Here is a 20,748-nt window from a genome sequence, read left to right on the forward strand (position 1 = left end):
GGTTTTAAAATACACCGACCAGGGGACTTCCCTGCTGGTCCAGTGGTTAAGACTGTGCACTTCCGCTGCAGGGGGCACGGGTTTGATCCCTGGTTGGGGAACTAAGATCCCGCATGCACGACGAGGCCAAAATAATAATAATCATTCTTTTTAAAAGAGCTATGTTGGGCTGGAGAAGTGGACAGATGGGTGGGAGGAAAGATGTTGTTTACCCACTATTTGAATCTGTAGACTATGTGCATGAATAACTTTGATTAAAAAATAACAAGGGGACATTCACAGAAAGATAGACAAGATGAAAAGGCAGAGGGCTATATACCAGATGAAGGAACAAGATAAAACCCCAGAAAAACAACTAAATGAAGTGGAGATAGGCAACCTTCCAGAAAAAGAATTCAGAATAATGATAGTGAAGATGATCCAGGACCTCGGAATAAGAATGGAGGCAAAGATGGAGAAGATGCAAGAAATGATTAACAAAGACCTAGAAGAATTAAAGAACAAACAAACAGAGATGAACAATATAATAACTGAAATGAAAACAACGCTAGAAGGAATCAACAGAAGAATAACTGAGGCAGAAGAACGGGTAAGTGACCTGGAAGACAGAATGGTGGAATTCACGGCTGCGGAACAGAATAAAGAAAAAAGAATGAAAAGAAATGAAGACACCCTAAGAGACCTCTGGGACAACATTAAACGCAACAACATTCGCATTATAGGGGTCCCAGAAGGAGAAGAGAGAGAGAAAGGACCCGAGAAAATATTTGAAGAGATTATAGTCGAAAACTTCCCTAACATGGAAGGGAAATAGCCACCCAGGTCCAGGAAGCGCAGCGAGTCCCATACAGGATAAATCCAAGGAGAAACACACCGAGACACATAGTAATCAAATGGGCAAAAATTAGAGACAAAGAAAAATTATTGAAAGCAGCAAGGGAAAAATGACAAATAACATACACGGGAACTCCCATAAGGTTAACAGCTGATTTCTCAGCAGAAACTCTACAAGCCAGAAGGGAGTGGCATGATATACTTAAAGTGATGAAAGGGAAGAAACTACAACCAAGATTACTCTACCCGGCAAGGATCTCATTTAGATTTGATGGAGAAATCAAAAGCTTTACAGACAAGCAAAAGCTAAGAGAATTCAGCACCACCAAACCAGCTCTACAACAAATGCTAAAGGAACTTCTCTAAGTGGGAAACACAAGAGAAGAAAAGGACCTACAAAAACAAACCCAAAACAATTAAGAAAATGGTCATAGGAACATACATATCAATAATCACCTTAAACGTGAATGGATTAGATGCTCCAACGAAAAGACACAGGCTTGCTGAATGGATACAAAAACAAGACCCATCTATATGCTATCTAACCCCCAATGTGATGATATTAGGAGGTGAAGCCTTTGGGAGGTGATTAGGTCATGAGCGTGGAGCCCTCATGAATGGGATTAATGCTGTTATAAAAGAGACCCCAAAGAGCTCCCTTACCCTTTCTGCCCTGTGAGGACAAAGTGAGAGGATGGCCACCTATGAACTAGGAAACAGGCCCTTACTAGACACCGAGTCTGTAGGCACTTTGATCTTAGACTTGCCAGCCTCCAGAACTGTACAAAATGTTTGCTGTTTAAGCCATCCAGTCTATGGTATTTTTGGTATAGCAGCCTGAACTAAGACAACGAGAAACTCATATGGGGGGTCCTTGTGTGGCTTCTGCTCTTCATTCTGCTTTTAAAACTTGAGGCACACCTGTGGGCAGTGGAAAAAAATTAAAATATAGGAAATAACTCTAATAGCATTCATTTCTTTCCCTGCTAAATCCATGTGTTGTCTGGAAATAAATTCTTAAAAATAAATTGGGAATGGGGTCATGTTTGTCTTCTGAGAATCTTCAAGAGCAACAATAAAAATAGCTAATATTTCTTGAAAAAACTAAAATAAAATAACAAGGGACTTCCCTGGTGGCACAGTGGTTAAGAATCCGCCTGCCAGTGCAGGAGACACAGGTTCGATCCCTGGTCCGGGAAGACCCCACATGCCGTGGGGCAACTAAACCCGCGATCTACAACTACTGAGCCCGCGTGCTGCAACTACTGAAGCCCGCGCACCTAGAGCCCGTGCGCCGCAACAAGAGAAGCCACCGCAGTGCAATGAGAAGCCCGCGCACCGCAACGAAGACCCAACACAGCCAAAAAAATAAAAATTAAATTAAATCACAAAAAATAACAAAAGTATGAAATTAATACCAAAAATACCTCCACCAATTCTTTGGCACTTCTGCTACCATGAAGTGGAGGCTTAAATGCAGGCCAACCTCAGTTGTTCACTCATAACAAATAGAATGTAGCCTGAAGAGATTTGGCATGACTTCCCAGAGCAGGTTAGAAAAGAGGAGGCAGCTTTCATCTGGTGAGCTGAAAGGGCACTGGCTTTTGGAGCCCTGAGCTGCCGTGAAGGAGGTCTGGCTACTCTGAAGATGCACAGGCTTCCTAGGAAGGCTGTGTGCAGGTCACCCAGATGATCGCGGCCCCGTAGTAACAGAGGTTGCCCAGATACCATGGAACCTTAAGACAAGCCATTCCCTCTGTGCCCTGTCCGAACCCTTGACCTACAGAAGCCGTGAGCCCCCACACACACAATGGCTGTTGTAAGCCGCAAAGCGTTGGGGTAATTGGCTTCACAACAAAAGTAACTGGAACCCGGGGAAATGCAACAGCCACATGGCCGTCCTGGACTGAGTCAGGAGTCTGATTAAGAAAGAAAGTGACAGTGGGTGTTGGGTGGTCAGCTGGTGCTCCCTGTTACAGGCCACCCCTTTGTCTACAATAACATTCATCTGTCCTCTTCTTCCCCTCCCCAGACCACTCACCTCCTCTTCCAATGGAGACAACCCTAAGCGCCCATCTGGTTACTGTGTCCAGCCCAGAGGCCAGGATTTTGGTGGAAGACACACACAGTCCTCTTTGTCACGCCCAGCCAAGGCTGGCCCTAGACACCCAATAAACTAAGGTGAAGGCATTCTTATTCAGGAAACGGGAAACAGGGCAACGTGCAGCAGACACTGGTCCATAGCAAAGGTCAAGCCCACTGGACATGAAGATCAAAGACTGGTTCTGGTTCTGCCTCCAGGGAGGTTCTTCTTGTCTCCACTGCTTTCCAAGGCCTCATCTGGGGGGTAGGGATGTTGGAGAGGATGCTCTTTTTGGGAACCACGGTAGCCCGGATTCTGTAACATCAGAACCCCAAGTTTGGCTTATTCCCCCACCATTTTGAAAATGTTCACACTTACAGAAAAGTTACAAGAAGAGGACGATGAAGACCTGCAGAGACGTCATCTAGGCTCCCAGGTGCGTCCTATTTCCCACATCTGCCATTTCTCTCTGGGAGCCATTGGAAGGCAAGTTGCAGACATCATGACACTTCACCCCTAAATACTTCAGTGTGCAGTTTTTTTAAATTTTTTTGGCTGCACCAGGTCTTCTTTGCAGCAGGGGGATCTAGTTCCCTGACCAGGTATCAAACCCGGGCCCCTGCATTGGGAGCGCGGGGTCTTAAACTGGACCACCAGGGAAGTCCCTTCAGTGTGCATTTTTGAAGCATAATTCTCCTATATAACCACAGTACAAATCACACCTAAAAATATTAACATAAATTTAATCATGTAATTATTAGCTCACACGGACACCTCCATTTCCAGTCCGATGTCACAGGCTTCACGGCCCATTTCTTTGGTGCACATCTATACGTCCCTCCTCTGACAGGGAGAGAGCAGCTCTGGACTTCCTTCCATCGCTGACACCCACATGGCATTTCCTGCCCTCGGGGACGCTCCCCGCCCTCGCTGGGCTCCAGCACCTCTCAGGGACCCTCACCCCTGCCCAGACACCTCCTCCCACGTCGGGGCTGCGCTCGCCTCTGTCCCGCCGCCCTCCTCGCCCCCCTCCTGAGGGCCAGCCTCTGCTGAGCGCCCTCCTCCCCGGCTCCCTCTGACACCCCAGCTGACCCAGCCCTGGGGGAGGGGCGCCCCCTCAGCCCCCTCACCCCGCCCTGTGGGCCCCCCACCCCCCAGAGGCAGCACTTACTCACCAGCATAACAGCTGGATCACCCAGGTGCTCAGCGGAAGGAGGAAAGGAAGGCAGAAGAGGAGGAGAAACAGCAAATCAGTGTTCTCACAGCGCAAGATGGCAATGTACAAGGTTACTTAGGACTTGGAGAGACAGTGGAAATACTTAAAACTCAACATGTCAAAATCCCACATTCTGATTACAATGTTTAAAGGGGTTTAATGAACTCAGTTTATCAATGGAACCAAATATGACAGCAACTGCTTCTCCTTAGCAAGTGATTGGGTTGACACAATTTACTATATTTATAAGTAAAACTGTAAGGTTTCCAGTGGACTTCCTAGCTTCAGAAAAAGTCACATTTTGGGGAATTCCCTGGTGGTCCGGTGGTCAGGACTCGGTGCTTTCATTGCCGAGGGCCCGGGTTCAATTCCTCATCAGGGGAAACAGATCCCACAAGTCAAGCACAGCAGGGCCAAAAAAAAAGGTCAGATTTTTAAAACATGTCATTTTCCTCATTGGTAAACGAATTTACAAAACCAATCCAGCCCCTGAATTATCTTCACTGTATATGAAAACCAACCCAAAGTCTCCAAGAAGCTGACATGGACAGAGCCTGGGATTTTCAATTCCTACAAACACCGTGGTACACTTAGTACTCTTCGCCCCAGTTACTTCTGAAGGAGGGGAAGCCAGCAAACTCCGCCCGCTGGGCAGCCCTCTCTTTGTTTTCATGGCAAATGAACTTGGTGGCTCTTAAATGCTGAGGAGTGACAGTGTTTCCTGGGGCAGGCGGAGGGGGACTGGCTGTTTCAGGGGCTAAAACTTGATTGGGGTGGTGGTTGCCCAGGTCTGTGTATTGTCAGGGCTCATGGTAGTGTTCTGCTAAAACCTGGATGATTTACGAGCGTGACCTACAGCTCGAGAAAACAAAAAGAGTATTGGGAAATAAGGACATCCACCACTTATTTAGAGGTGAAACAAAAATGCTCCTAAGCATATTATTCCAGAACTGATCGAAGATAATCAACACAAATGAATAAGAATCCATCCAGGATGCCCATATCTGACTTCTGAGAAATGAACTAGCAATCAAACTGGCAACAGACTGAATGCAAACATTTGGCCAAACATCCAGGTCAAGTCAGGACTTGCAGGGCGGAAGCATGTGGAGAAATATCCCACCACAATGAGGAAATCGGGGAAAAGATGAGCTAGTGGGATACACAGCAATATACAGAATGAGGTATAGAAAAGGGTCACCCTTAGTGATCAGAGTCATGGAGTCCACCATCCTGGGAAACTCTCCACCCTAGTAGATGTTGGTGGTACCACCTCAGACCCCACTGTCCTCTCTATTGAAAGTTCCGATGAGGTGCCCTTGGCACACAGAGCGGCTCCAGCCCAGGCCCTGGCCCGTCCTTGCTGTGAGGCCTTGGTGAGAGGCTGGCCCTCTCTAAGCCTGCTTTCTCCTCTGCCAAATGGGGGTGACTGCAGCCCCCAACGAAAGGCCTAAATGCAGCTGCCCAGCCTCCCTGTCCAAGGCCCTGGCTCCTCCAACTGCCCTAGCTGCGTGGTCAGGGGCCTGGAGGGAGGCTGGGCCGCCCGCGAGGCTGTGGCTCAGGTTCTGAGTCTGCTTGTCTCCACCCAGAGTTTCCGTTCCTGGCTCTGCCCCAGGCCTCTTCTCCCTCTGCCGGGTGGGGCGCCAATGGGGGTGGGGTGCGGGGAGTAGGGCGGTGGAAACGGAGAGGGGGCTGCTAGGAGGGGCTTCTGCCCAGCTCCCCCACCTGCCCGTTCCCTGTCTTCCAGAACCCTCTTTCAGCATTCTCCCTCTGACCCCACCCTTCATACCTGGATTCCTCTTCTGGAGTTTTGGGCTGTGGGGAGTGGAAATGGGCCTGGGTGGAGGGTCCCACTTTTTTCTCTTCCTTGGTCTGGCTGGGGGGCGGGTCCTAGGACACCCCTCCTTCCCCGCCCCCTTGTCCTGAACATCGGATGGGAGAGAGGAAGGGTTCTGGGAGGAGGAGGGAGAGAGACTCGAAGGAGAGAAACAGGAACACGTCGGGGGGCGGGGGGACAGAGACACAGGACAGCCAGAGAGACAGAGAGTCAGAGAGACTAGGGCATCCTGGAGACAGAATAAACCAGAGAGAAACGTCCAGAGATCAAGAAAGCCAGAGACACAGTCCCCGTGGTTCTGCACCGCTGTGTTTTTTGGGCAAACTGCTTCTCATTTCTGAGCCTCAGTTTCCTTATCTGTCAAATAAGGGGGATCAATGGCCCTCCCTCGGTGGCCTGTCTGAGATCAGTGGTCTCTCGCACATGCTAGAAAGGCCGGAGGCTTCGTTAATGGCAGCTGTGTTATCTTTTATTCCTTCTTTCACCCATATTTACGGAGCACTTATGTGTGCCAGGCACTGCACTAGGCACCAAGGAGACAGCCTTGACCATCAGGCAAAATATCCTGCCCCTCTGAGCTCCCTTTTCTATTATTATTGTTGTTGCCATGGTTATTATTATATTACAGAAGCATAAACTGGAATTTCAGTGCAGACACATCCTTAGCCCTAGTCAGTAGGTCCCAACCTGGGAGAGAGGGTCCAGAGTTGCAGCCCACAGCTTAGCCTCTCAGGACTCGAGTTTTCCATGATGAAATGGGCATGAGAGTGTTTTCTCTCCGCCAGGCACCAGGAAGGTAAGGCTGGAGGGATGGTGGCTCAATGAGCCTTCTCTGATGTGTTTTTTTTTTAATAAATGTATTTATTTATTTTTGGCTGCGTTGGGTCTTCGTTGCTGCACACAGGCTTTCTCTAGCTGTGGCGAGCACGGGTTTCTCATTGCAGTGGCTTCTCTTGTTGCACAGCACGGGCTCTAGGCCTGCGGGCTTCAGTAGTTGTGGCACTCGGGCTCAGTAGCTGTGGCACGCAGGCTCAGTAGTTGTGGCTCGCAGACTCTAGAGCGCAGGCTCAGTAGTTGTGGTGCACGAGCTTAGTTGCTCTGAGGCATGTGGGATCTTCCTGGACCAGGGATCGAACCTGTGTCCACTCCCCTGGCAGGTGGATTCTTAACCACTGCACTGCCAGGGAAGTCCCTATAATGTTATTATTATTGTTATTGTTAACTGTTCCTATCATTATTAGCTCAGAGGAGAGGGACCGTACACCTGGGAATCCTCAGGGATTGCAGGGGTGTCAGAGGCCCTAGAAGGAGGGTGCTGGCCAGCATGGCCCCAGGGCCAGGGTCTGTGCCAGGTGTGGGTGGTGGGTGTGGAAAGGGGTGATGGTGAGTCACCAGGGCCAGCCACGCCCTGCTTTTACTTAAGGTCCCAGCAGCCATACCCACCACCACCACTGCCTGTCCGCTGTTCCAGCCATGACAGGGAGATATGTGAGTGCTTCGGGGGTGTGGAGGTGGGGAGGTTTGGGACCGAAGGCTGCACCGGAATGGGGTAGCGGCTGGGGCTTGGCTGAGGTCTCCTGTTTCAAGGAGAAAGTGGGTGTTGGGGCGTGCTATGACGTTCTGGGCTGTTGTTTCTGGGTTGACCCAATCCATCCCATGCTCCCATCTCCCCCTTGGTGTTTCCCCCTTACTTTCTACCTCTCTGAATATCTTCCTGTTGATTCTTTGTGTTCCGCTCTGCAACCCTTTCCCTACGCCTGGCTCTCTTTCCTTTGCCTCTGTGCCCTTTCTGCTCTCTGATTCTGCTGGTCTCGGTCCTGGTCATGTTCTCCCCGGCGCTGACCCATCTGTCTCTCTCCTCTGCCTCCCTGATCCACTTTGGCCCCCGCACTCCTGCTGCTGCAGAATGTGCCCTACAAGACCTCGCTGCCCGAGGGCTTCGGAGTCGGCACCGTGATGCTTGTTCGTGGTGTTGTCCCCAGAGGGGCTGACAGGTGAGACCCCCAAGCCTCAGCGGTAAGGGGTGGGAGGTCTCCAGGCTCAGCTGACCTTACTTCTTACAGCCCAGAGAACGAAGCCCCAGGCCAACTTTGCCCACCAGGATCTTGGAATCCCCAGGCTATTTCCCACCTTCTGGAATCTGATGTCTTCACTCATTTGTCCCAGGACAGTGTACCTGGGGTCCCTGCATCCTTCTAAGAATCTGGGGGATCCAGGGCAACAAGGTTCTTACTTATAATCCTATGACTTCCAGTCTGAGTCTGAAGCAACTGTGGAAAAACAGCCTGTGAGTCAGAGGTGCCCTGGGCACCTGGGAGGCCTCAGCAATCAAACCTATGACTTCCTGGGTCGGGAGCGTCAGGATTTCTGGGAATCTACGATGCCTGGGAATACTGGGGTCCCTGGTGTTGTCCGCAGCCCTCTGGGCGCTGGGGGATCAGGAGCACTGTGCTTGGGAACAGGAGAACACCTGGGAACCAGGAGCAACCTGGTCTTCAGGACCATGACTCCTTGGCAACTCCCAGACTCTGGAAATGAGGGGGAGCCAGGCCATAGTCCAGTGCCCCTCGCCTAGGTGGCTGTGTGTCCAGGTCCCCAGTTGGTTTCTGGATGTCCTGGGATCTGGGCTCCTTGGCCCCCAGTCCACCACCCCTCCTTCACTGGCGTGTGGCTCTCAGGTCCCTGTAAACTTGGATGTGCTCTGGCAATCGGTAAGTCCTCTCTCCGACGCCCCCTCCCATCCGCCACCTACCAGGTTCTACATAAACCTGCTGTGCAGTGAGGAGCCGGGGAGTGAGACCGTCCTGCATTTCAACCCCCGGCTGGATGAATCCACGGTGGTCTTCAACACCCTGAAGTGTGGCGAGTGGGGCCCAGAGGAGCGTGGCTTAGGCATTCCCTTCCAGCGTGGGCAGCAATTCCACCTCCTCCTCGTCGCCAGCAAGACAGGCTTCAAGGTGTGTCTCTGCCACAGGGGTGGCCGCCAACACCCAGGTCTCTTCCCTTGGCAAGGCCAGGAAGGCCCTTGGCGGAGGTGGGGAGCAAAGGCGCGGCCAAGGCTGGGCAGGGCGTCCCCAGTTCCTCACCTCCCGTGGCGCAAGCGCACTGAGGGCAGGCGTATGGCGGTGGCAAGGACGCGAGAGCAAGAGCCCAAAGGGTGGGTGTCCAGCGGGGAGGCGTGGACATCCCAGACCCTATTCCCTGTCCACTGGTGTCTGACGTAGCGGCTCTGGGGCAGGGGAATGGCTGGGTTGGGAGACAGGACCCAAAATAAGTCCCAGCAGGGAGTGGTCGCTGTAGACCCTCCGCCACCCAGGCCGTTCTCCACTTTCAATCTGTGCGTCACAGTGAGGCGGTGGACGCGGGCCCCGTGGAGACCACATCCACCGCCAAAGCTTAAAAAGCAGTCCCGTGCCAACAATGAACTCATTGAATCCTCACGGCAAGGGCTTAGAATCAAGAGTAGCCCTTTTCCTTAATGCGGGGTTGCGTGGGTGCCGAGGTCACGCAGCGTGGGTACGAGTCTGGAATGACCCCGCAGTCGCCTCGGGAACCCTAAACCCTGTCTCCTCGCCCCTGCAGGTTGTGGTGGAGGACTTGGAATACCACCACTTCGTCTACCGGCTCCCACCAGAGCGCGCGCGCTTGTTGGAGATGGGCGGGGACATGCAGCTGGAGTTGGTGGAGATCTTCTGAGCCTTCCCAGGAGGGCGGGTGGGGACGGTGTGCAGGGGTCTTGGGTGGCAAATAAAGTCTTAGCTTCTCGTCTGTGCCCCTCCTGTGTGTCTGTGTCTCTTTCACATAGGCGAGGATAGCAGGCTCCGGGAGGTGAAGACACTAAGGGTCACACAGCGATTTCGTGGCTGGGGCGGGTCCTGGCCTGGATCTCCGAGGGCACTTTGTGTCCCTGGAGGCCTGAGGAGGGTCACGATCTGGCGGGGGTGGGGCTTTGGCTTGCCCCCCTGCAGCACTTTGCGAAGCAGCCACGTGGTAATGAGGTGGGGGGCGACTTTAGGGAAGTTGAAGGGGCCCAAGCCATCCCTTGGCGCCTGCTCCCTGAGTGTAATGGACCCCCCAATCGGTACGTCTGCAAACAGGTCCCTTGGAGACCCCAGCCTCGTGGAGAAGATGCGTGAATCTCCGGCTCCCCGCGCCGATGCCCGAGGCTTCATCCCTCTCCCCCGCTTCCCCGGCCTCCCGGCGCCTGCAGACAGGTGGCGCAGGGAGGGGCTTGGAAGCCAATCTGGGCGTCGCCGCCCTCTTATCTGTCCCCGAGTTGGGACCGGCCCCGCCAGTTAGCGCCCCGAGGCAGACGCGTACTGCAGCGACACGGGACGCAAAGGGCCGTGCTCCTGTGACCCCGCTGCTGTCTAAAGCGCCGTTCTCACACTTCTTCCTCCTCGGCTCACTCAACTGCCCTGCGACCCCGGCCCTACCCGAGGGATTCTGGAGGGGGAACGGGGAGCGGGGTACATACAGAAGCCCAGTCAGCCCTGAGTACCAGGTGGGGATTTTCTGGTTTCAAGGAGGTGGTTGGGTTGTCCCTAAAAGGCCACTCGTGGGAGAGGAGCCCAGACCACGGGAGCGCCCCCGAATCCCGCACCCACAAAGCACTCGCATCGGCTGTGGTTCTCAGCAGCGGACGGAGAGGGGGTTGGAGGGCGCGTGCCAGCAGCGCACCACGTGTTGGAAAGTCCGGAGCCGCGCCCCTGCCGGATGTTTCTCGGCCTGGAACCTTGTGAAACCAGTGACATGTTGCCCCCTCCTGGCCGCTGCCAACATTGCAATCTTGGCAATCTGTGCAGGAGCAGGGACCTGTTTTCCTTGGTTTCACCTTAAAGAGAGGTGGAAAATCCTGTGGGACCACCAAGCCTGGGCGCCAGTTCGAGCCCTTTCAGGACCTGAGCTTTTTCTGCACTTTGCAAACCGCCTATAGCTACCTTTCCCCATGCCAGCCTTTCTGAATATGTTTCTGGGGGGCTGTGGAATGAGGAGGTCCCCTGCGGAGACCTGAGAAAATCTGGCATCCCTTGGGACTCCAGGGCTCATTGTTAAATGAATTAATTTTTATTTTATGTGTGTTTTCATGTAGTTATTGAACATTAAAATATGTTTGTAAAGATAACATACTATACGGTTCGAATTTCAAAACATACAGTGGAAAGTAAGGCACTATTGGCACAATCACAAAGGGGGTTGGATTCTGCCGTTTAGATGGTAATGATTCATCAGTGTTAATTTCCTGGCTTTCACCTCTGTCTTACCGTGTATATAGTGGAGAATGTTCTTATTTATACAAAATACAAACCATTTGGAGGTAAAGAGGCAACATGATGGCAACTTATTCATAAATCGTTCAAGAAAAAACTGAAGTTTATATTGTACTTAAAATTTTTTGTCATTTCAAGAAATATATATATATACATTATATCATATATGTATGATATGATCTTATATGTAGAATTCCCTAAAGATTCTCCCCCCCCCATTGCTAAAACTTGAATGAATGAATTCAGGAAAGTAGCAGGACACGTAGTCAACACACAAAAATCAGCTTCATTTTCCTACACTGAGACTTTGTTTTTGTAACGGAGATATATATATATATACTGCTTCATTCATTTTGCTGGCTTCCCAGGGCTCCACTGCAAGGAGTAACACAACTAAAGTCACTTGAACCCGCTGGATGTCTACTGGTGTCACAATCATCTCCTACATACAAACTACACTTCAGTGAGTTTCCTTGGACCTACCTACATTAGCCCAAAGCTTTTACCTTTTTTATAATCTCCACTGTGATTAGAAAATATATGCTTAAAAAAAAAGTAGGAAAATATATGCACACTTATTGTACGGTTTTGAATAAGAATTTTAAAATCACAATTTTACCACTCTGAAATAATCACTCAATATATTAGTGTGTTTCTTTCTAGTCATTTTTCTATAATAATTTATCTACATTGTACATTTTGAGGAAAATTGGAATATATATATTTATATACCTATTTAGCTAACATTTCCTGTGTCCCTACTATGTGTTAGTTACTGTGCTAACCATTTGTTCAATCCTTAAAATGACTCTCTGAGATACTTTCTTTTTCATTTATAGAAAGACAATATTTTTTATTTAAAATTTTTTTTAATTTTTTTATTGAAGTATAGTTGATTTACAGTGTTGTGTTAATCACTGCCGTACAGCAAAGTGATTCTGTTATATATATATATATATATATATACACACACACACACACACACACACATACACACACATTCCCTATTTATTTATTTATTTATTTATTTATTTATTTGGGGCTGCACTGGGTCTTTGTTGCTGAGCGCGGGCTTTCTTTAGTTGCGGCGAGCGGGAGCTACTCTTTGTTGTGGTGCGCGGGCTTCTCATTGCGGTGGCTTCTCTTGTTGCGAAGCATGGGCTCTAAGTGCGTGGGCTTCAGTAGTTGTGGCATGAGGGCTCAGTAGTTGTGTCACGCGGGTTTAGTTGCTCCGCAGCATGTGGGATCTTCCTGGACCAGGGATCGAACCCATGTCCCCCGCAGTGGCAGGTGGATTCTTAACCACTGCGTCACCAGGGAAGCCCCCCGTTTTAATTAGATTGTTTGTTTTCTTATTAGTGAGTTATGAGTTCTTTATATTTTCTGGATATAGTCCTTTGCCAAATATATGTATTGTGAATTTGTAATATGTATTCTCCTCTATGTAAACACAGACTAAAAACAAAAGACTAATTTTTTTTCATTTTTTAAACTGAGCCTTTCTCAGAGCAGAAGTGTTTAATTGATGAATTCCACCATATCAGGTTTTTTTTTTTTTTTCTGTTATGGTGTGTGCCTTTGTGTCTTATTTAAGAAATCTTTGGAAATACCCTAGCGGTCCAGTTGTTAGGACTCGGCACTTTCACTGCCAAGGTCCAGGCCCAATCCCTGGTGCGGGAGCTAAGATGCTGCAAGCCTCTCATCATGGCCAAAAAGAAAAAGAAAAAAGAAAGAAAGAAATTTTTGTCTACCTAGGGTCACAATTTTAAAAATGTTTCCTTCTAGCTGTTTTATAGTTTTAGCACATATGCTTGGGTCTATGATCTATTTTTAGTTAATTTTTTGTATGGTGTGATGTAAGGGTTGCGGTTCACTTCTTACCATATGGACTTCTAGCTATTTCAGCACGACTTGTTGAAAAGATTGTCTTTTCTCCCATTGAATTACCTTGGCTATTTTGTCAAAAATTAATTGACCATATATGTGTATGTTTATTTCTGGCCTCACTAGTCTTCTGATTCCTTGGTCTTTTTGTTTACTTTTATGCCAATATGACACTCCTGATTTCTGTAGTTTTATAGTAAGTCAAAAATCACATAGTGGGGAAGTTCCCTGATGGCCTAGGGGTTAGAATTCTAGGCTTTCACTATTGTGGCCTGGGCTCAATCCCCAGTCGGGGAACTGAGATCCCACAAGCTGCGAGATGTGACCAAAAAATAAATAAATAAACTAATTTTTGGGACTTCCCTGGTGGACCAGTGGGTAAGACTCTGCGCTCCCAATGCAGGGGGCCTGGGTTCGATCCCTGGTCTGGGAACTAGATCCCACATGCATGCCGCAACTAAGACCCGTTGCAGCCTAAATAAATAAATATTTTAAAAAAAAATCACATAGTGGGCTTCCCTGGTGGCGCAGTGGTTAAGAATCCGCCTGACAATGCAGGGGACATGGGTTCGAGCCCTGGTCCGTGAATATCCTACATGCCGCAGAGCAACTAAGCCCGTGCGTCACAACTACTGAGCCTGCGCTAGAGCCCACAAGCCACACTACTGAAGCCCACGTGCCACAGCTCCTGAAGCCTGCACGCCTAGAACCCGTGCTCCGCAACAAGAGAAGCCACCGCAATAAGAAGCCCGTGTACCACAACAAAGAGTAGCCCCTGCTAGCCACAACTAGAGAAAGCCCGCGTGCAGCGACAAAGACCCAACGCAGCCAAAAATAAATAAATAAAATAAGATCTATTTTTTAAAAAAAGTCTATAAAAAGAAAATCACATAGTATAAGTCTTGCAACATTGTTCTTTTCAAAATTACTTTGATTGTTGTAGGTCTTTTTTGTTTTCATACACATTTAAAAATTTTTATCAACGTTTTTTAAATTAATTAATTTATTTATTTTAATTTTTTTTAAAATTTATTTATTTATTTATTTTTGGCTGCGTTGGGTCTTCGTCACTGCACGCGGGCTTTCTCTAGTTGCGGTGAGCGGGGCTACTCTTCGCTGCAGTGCGTGGTCTTCTCATTGTGGTGGCTTCTCTTGTTGCAGAGCACGGGCTCTAGGCACGCGGGCTTCAGTAGTTGTGGCATTCGGGCTCAGTAGTTGTGGCTTGTGGGTTCTAGAGCGCAGGCTCAGTAGTTGTGGCGCACGGGCTTAGTTGCCCTGCAGCATGTGAGATCATAGCTCTCCGACCAGGGATTGAACCTGTGTCCCCCACATTGGGAGGCAGATTCTTTACCACTAGACCACCAGGGAAGTCCCTTGGAGACTGTTTTTAAGGAACTCACTCTAAGACACAGGGCGATTTAAATATATGTGTCTTTAAGTTAAACTCCAGGGGCCATCAGTTGGCCTAAGCTGGAATACACACTTCCAGAAGAGTCAGCCAGCATCTGATCAAAAGCCAAATAGGCAATTACCTCAAGGGCTTCAACTATCCTTGAGAAACACCAGACTTCACTAATTAGCATCATGAATGTTAGAAATGGCTTTTCATTTGCGTATTGAGTGGCTTATTAATAATTAACATAGTGGGTGTTAAAAATGGCCTGTTATTGATGAAATTGGTAGCTTGCAGTGTTGACTAAAGTATTTTAGACACTTTCCACCCTTGTTTGAATAGCTTATAAGAATCTAGTAAACTTTCATCATTTTCCGTAAGGTGAAAAAAGAAACCTACAGATTAAAAGCGATTTAAGAGGCATGTCCATCAATTTCAGTGAATCTACCTTATTTGGGTCCTGATCCAAATAAACTACTAATAATTTTATTACATTTATGAGGCAATTGGAAATGTGGATATTTGATGATATTAAGGAATTATTGTTAATTTTCTTGGTGTGACAATGGTATTCAGGTTATGGTTTTCTTTAAGAGTTTTTATCTTAGAGAAATACATTGAAATATTTACTAAGGAAATGAAATGATGTCTGGGATTTGCTTCAAAATTATACAAGAGGGGTGGGGTAGAAGTGAAGCTGGATTTGAGTTAAAAATTGTTGAGTCTGGCTGATCAAGATATGAGGGTTCATTATATCCTTCAGTCTGCTTTTGTTTATGTTTTAAATTTTCTGTAACAAAAAGTACCTTTTAGAGAACAGTATCATACTGTGGGTATTCTTCTGAGGCTTGCTTTTTCACTGAACATTATGTTTCTAAGAGTCACCCATGCTGTATCTGCAGTTCATCCAATTTTCACTTCTGTGTAGTCTTCCCTTGTATGAATATGGCACAATTTTCTCATTTTGCTGACAAAAGATATTTGAGATGTTTTCAGGTTTTTGCTATTACAAACCATGCTGCTATGAACGTTTTTGAACATGTCTCCTGGGATACATGTCACACGCGTTTCTTTAGGATACGTATACCTGGGAGTGGAATTGCTGGGTTATAGCATAGGCATTTACTGAGTAATGCCAAATTGTCTTCTAAAGTGTTTGTACCAAGTTACACCTCTCCATCAGCACTTCTGTTGCTCCACATCCCTGCCAACACTTGGTATTTTCAGACTTCTTAACTTTTTTCCTCATCTAGTGGGATAGTGGTATTTCATATGGTTCTAATTAGCATTTCCTTAGCATATGCATATTAGCATATGCTTATTGGCCATGCTGCTTATTCGGCAACTGCTTATTCATGTTTTTGCCTGTTTTCTATTGAGTCAACTTGTTTATTTACAGGGGCTCTTTGTATATTCTGAATACTGACCTTTTGAGAAACAGTATAGTATAATCAGTAAGCCAGACCACCAGATTCGAATCCTGAGTGTGCAAAGTTGTGAGAGCATGGGCACAACACCACACTTCCCTGTATCTCAGTTTCCTCATCTGTAAAATGGGGTCACTATAAACCTTACCTTTTGCTATGGGCTGAATGTTTGTACCCCTCCCCACCAATTCATATGTTGAAGCCCTAACCCCCAATGTGGTGGTAGTTAGAGGTGGGGGCCTTTGGGAGGTAATTAGGTTTAGATGAGATCATAAGGGTGGGGGTCCCCATGATGGAATTAGTGCCCCGATAAGAAGAGGAAGAGAGGGAATTCTCTGGTGGACCAGTGGTTAGGACTCAGCACTTTCACTTCCGGGGTCTGGGTTCAATCCCTGGTCGGGGAATTAAGATCCCACAAAAAAGAAAAACAAAAAACAAAAAACAGATGGGACATAGAATTAAATATAGTGAAAAACTATAGATCTTCCAAATGAAAAAAAATAAATAAAAAAGAAGAGGAAGAGACACCAGAGCTCTCTCTCTGCCATGGAAAGATACACCAAGAAGATGGCCGTTTGCAAGCCTGGAAGAGAGCTCTCAGCGGAACCCGACCATGCTGACACCCTGATCTGGGACTCCCAGGCTCCAGAACTGAGAAATAATCATCTGTTGTTTGAGCCCCCAGTCTGTGGTCTTTGCTATAGCTGCCAGATCATATTTATGATCTCTTGTGCACAGTCACAGCAAGTGCTCGGTAAATAGTAAGCATTTGTTATTATATGTGTAACAAATATCTGCTCTCTATGGTGGGTCTTTTCATTTTCATGATAGCATTTAAATTTGGCTCAAGTGCAGCCTTAACTTGATGAAACAGGAACACTCTACTTTGCTGGTTAAGTAAGGAAGCCGGAGTAGAAGCCGAGTAACTGGCACCAGATCCCTTACTCCATGACAGTGAAGGATTCCTTACTCCACAGGGAATTGATGTCCTCGACATTCCGGCTAGCGCACCGCTGCAGAAATCATGCCAACTGAATTAGGAAGGTTTCTTTTGGTTGCTAGTGACATAAATAAATAAATAAATAAATAAATAAATAAATAAATAAATAAATGGGAAAAAGAGAGGAGCAGAATTATTGACTCCGTTAATGTAAAAGTCTGGTTTTGAGCACACCCGATTGAGGGGTTGTCTGCTCGCAGGGATCTTGTCTCTGGCTCTGCTTCCCTCAGCGTTGTCCTCACTCTCAGGCAGGGTCTCCTGACTACATGGCCAAGGTAGAGCTTAGCCACTCGGGACTTACATCCCGTCCGCTTAGTGGCCTCAGGGAAATAGAAGCCCTGTCCTGACTCCCAGGTACTGAACAAGGGGTGTGACCGAGGGGCGTGACCAGGGGCTGAGGTGCTCTGATTGGCTGTTCTGAGTCACATGCACTTCCCTGGAGCTGGAGGGAGGGGCCAGCCCTACCAGAGCCACAGGGCTTGAGAATAAGGGACCAGTGGGTCCCCAAAACATAATGAGGGTGCTGATTCCAGAAAGAGGTCGGCGGTGCTGGGCTCACAAAGCATCTACTACAGTAACATCAATGCGTTCTTCTTACCTTGGCTGGGGAAAGCATATTTGGGACTCCCGATTCAAGGAGCGATGTGGGGAGTGATAATCAAGAGAACACTTGCTTGTGGGATGTGAGCAGAGCCCTGAAGCATGGCAGCCGGCAGGGAGCTAGGAAGAGCAGCAGCCTGGAGAGGCCTTGCAGGAGGGGCCGGGGAAGGGGCAGGAAGGAGGCCAGGGCATCTGACAGGATTTTTACATCATTGCAAGATGTCACTCAGGTTTTAGTAAAAGCTTCCTCCTACTGTTAGTGGTACTTTGGGGCAAATAAAGGGAAGAGGGCTGTGACCTCGCGGGGTGAGAACATGGAGAACAGATAATGGGATGGTGGAAGTGACTGTGGAAATGGCAGAGACAGCAGCCAGAGCCGGTGGTGATAGGTGACCATAGATGGGATCACAGGACGTAGTCATGACATAGAACGTTCATTGAGCAACTACTGTGTGTCGGACACTGTTCTGAACATGTCCCACTTATCAACTCATATGTTTCTCACAACAACACCCAGAGGTAGGTCTTATTATTATCCCCATTGTAAAGATGAGGAAACTGAGGCACAGAGAGGATAAGTGACTTGCCCACGACACACAGTTCTAAGTGGCAGATCTGAGATTTGAACCCAGGCCCTCTGACTCCTAACCCTGTCGCCTGCCTCACATGGAGGGTTGGTCTCTGCAATTCTATAGGAAGAAAACCTGTTTATAACCTCCTTTTTGTGGCCACACAGCCGGGAGGCACAGACAATATCTGTTGGTCCATCTGGGGGGAAAGATCCCAGAGGGCTGAGTGACATCTAGTATCACAGAGGAGACAAGGCTCTGCTGGGGCAGGAGACCCCCCCTGCTGAGTGTGGAAGGGCTGTGGGGATGAAAACTGGTGCGTTTCGGCCACTTGAAACCTATTTCTCCCATTTCTTCCAATGGCTCTGAGGTAGGAGATAGATAGGCCCCAGACTCAGCAGCTGCAGCTGGTCTCCTGCTGATGTTTTTTTTTTTTTTTTTTTTTTTTTTTTTTAAGGAGAAGCTCATATAAATTTTATTGGAAGATTTTTAATCACAGTTTCAATTTCATTACTTGTGATTGGTCTGTTCATATTTTCTGTTTCTTCCTGATTCAGTCTTGGAAGGTTATACCTTTCTAAGAATTTGTCCATTTCTTCCAGGTTGTCCATTTTATTGGCATAAAGTTGCTTATAGTAGTCTCTTAGGATGTTTTGTATTTCTGCGGTGTCTGTTGTAACTTCTCCTTTTTCATTTCTGATTTTATTGATTTGAGTCCTCTCCCTCTTTTTCTTGATGAGTCTGGCTAATGGCTTATCAATTTTGTTTATCTTCTCAAAGAACCAACTTTTAGTTTTATTGATCTTTGCTATTGTTTTCTTTGTTTCTATCTCATTTATTTCTGCTCTGATCTTTATGATTTCTTTCCTTCTGCTAACTTTGGGTTTTGTTTGTTCTTCTTTCTCTAGTTTCTTTAGGTGTAAGGTTAGATTGTTTACTTGAGATTTTTCTTGTTTCTTTAGGTAGGCTTGTATAGCTATAAACTTCCCTCTTAGAACCGCTTTTGCTGCATCCCATAGGTTTTGGGTCGTCGTGTTTTCATTGTCATTTGTCTCTAGGTATTTTTTGATTTCCTCTTTGATTTCTTCAGTGATCTTTTGGTTATTTAGTAACGTATTGTTTAGCCTCCATGTGTTTGTCTTTTTTACGTTTTTTTCCCTGTAATTCATTTCTAATCTCATAGCGTTGTGGTCAGAAAAGATGCTTGGTATGATTTCAATTTTCTTAAATTTACTGAGGCTTGATTTGTGACCCAAGATGTGATCTATCCTGGAGAATGTTCCGTGCGCACTTGAGAAGAATGTGTAATCTGCTGTTTTTGGATGGAATGTCCTATATATATCAATTAAATCTATCTGGTCTATTGTGTCATTTAAAGCTTCTGTTTCCTTATTTATTTTCATTTTGGATGATCTGTCCATTGGTGTAAGTGAAGTGTTAAAGTCCCCCACTATTATTGTGTTACTGTCGATTTCCTCTTTTATAGCTGTTAGCAGTTGCCTTATGTATTGAGGTGCTCCTATGTTGGGTGCATATATATTTATAATTGTTATATCTTCTTCTTGGATTGATCCCTGGATCATTATGTAGTGTCCTTCCTTGTCTCTTGTAACATTCTTTATTTTAAAGTCTATTTTATCTGATATGAGTATAGCTACTCCAGCTTTCTTTTGATTTCCATTTGCATGGAATATCTTTTTCCATCCCCTAACTTTCAGTCTGTATGTGTCCCTAGGTCTAAAGTGGGTCTCTTGTAGACAGCATATATATGGGTCCTGTTTTTGTATCCATTCAGCCAGTCTATGTCTTTTGGTTGGGGCGTTTAATCCATTCACGTTTAAGGTAATTATCGATATGTATGTTCCTATGACCATTTTCTTAGTTGTTTTGGGTTTGTTTTTGTAGGTCCTTTTCTTCTCTTGTGTTTCCCACTTAGAGAAGTTCCTTTAGCATTTGTTGTAGAGCTGGTTTGGTGGTGCTGAATTCTCTTAGCTTTTGCTTGTCTGTAAAGCTTTTGATTTCTCCATCAAATCTAAATGAGATCCTTGCCGGGTAGAGTAATCTTGGTTGTAGGTTCTTCCCTTTCATCACTTTAAGTATATCATGCCACTCCCTTCTGGCTTGCAGAGTTTCTGCTGAGAAATCAGCTGTTAACCTTATGGGAGTTCCCTTGTATGTTATTTGTCGTTTTTCCCTTGCTGCTTTCAATAATTTTTCTTTGTCTTTAATTTTTGCCACTTTGATTACTATGTGTCTCGGCGTGTTTCTCCTTGGGTTTATTCTGTATGGGACTCTCTGCGCTTCCTGGACTTGGGTGGCTATCTCCTTTCCCATGTTAGGGAAGTTTTCGACTATAATCTCTTCAAATATTTTCTCTGGTCCTTTCTCTCTCTCTTCTCCTTCTGGGACCCCTATAATGCGAATGTTGTTGCGTTTAATGTTGTCCCAGAGGTCTCTTAGGCTGTCTTCATTTCTTTTCATTCTTTTTTCTTTAGTCTGTTCCGCAGCAGTGAATTGCACCATTCTGTCTTCCAGGTCACTTATCCGTTCTTCTGCCTCAGTTATTCTGCTATTGATTCCTTCTAGTGTAGTTTTCATTTCAGTTATTGTATTGGTCATCTCTGTTTGTTTGTTC

General features: G+C 46.9%; 1 protein-coding gene across 2 annotated transcripts; it reads left to right on the plus strand.

Annotated features, from left to right (window-relative positions):
* Positions 1-7,351: 7,351 nt before the first annotated feature.
* LOC309649046 (galectin-7-like) lies at positions 7,352-9,738 on the plus strand. 2 transcript variants are annotated; one of them, XM_082438504.1, is made up of 4 exons: positions 7,352-7,458; positions 7,876-7,964; positions 8,726-8,927; positions 9,553-9,738. In XM_082438504.1, the coding sequence occupies exons 1-4, from the start codon at positions 7,444-7,446 to the stop codon at positions 9,664-9,666; spliced, it is 420 nt and encodes a 139-aa protein (XP_082294630.1). In that variant the 5' UTR covers positions 7,352-7,443; the 3' UTR covers positions 9,667-9,738. The 2 variants fall into 2 exon arrangements, with proteins under 2 accessions (XP_082294630.1, XP_082294629.1); XM_082438503.1 differs by having other exon boundaries at positions 7,429-7,563.
* Positions 9,739-20,748: the final 11,010 nt, after the last annotated feature.

This window comes from Balaenoptera physalus (genome assembly GCF_965194825.1).
Source record: "Balaenoptera physalus genome assembly, chromosome: 19".
Lineage (NCBI taxonomy): Eukaryota > Metazoa > Chordata > Mammalia > Artiodactyla > Balaenopteridae > Balaenoptera > Balaenoptera physalus.

Coding starts and splice junctions, on each gene's coding strand:
- LOC309649046 (XM_082438503.1), top strand. CDS start 7,444: ATGACAGGGAGATATGTGAGTGCTTCGGGGGTGTGGAGGTGGGGAGGT. Junction 7,564..7,875: donor TCTCCTGTTTCAAGGAGAAA/GTGGGTGTTGGG, acceptor CTGCTGCTGCAG/AATGTGCCCTACAAGACCTC. Junction 8,928..9,552: donor CCAGCAAGACAGGCTTCAAG/GTGTGTCTCTGC, acceptor TCGCCCCTGCAG/GTTGTGGTGGAGGACTTGGA.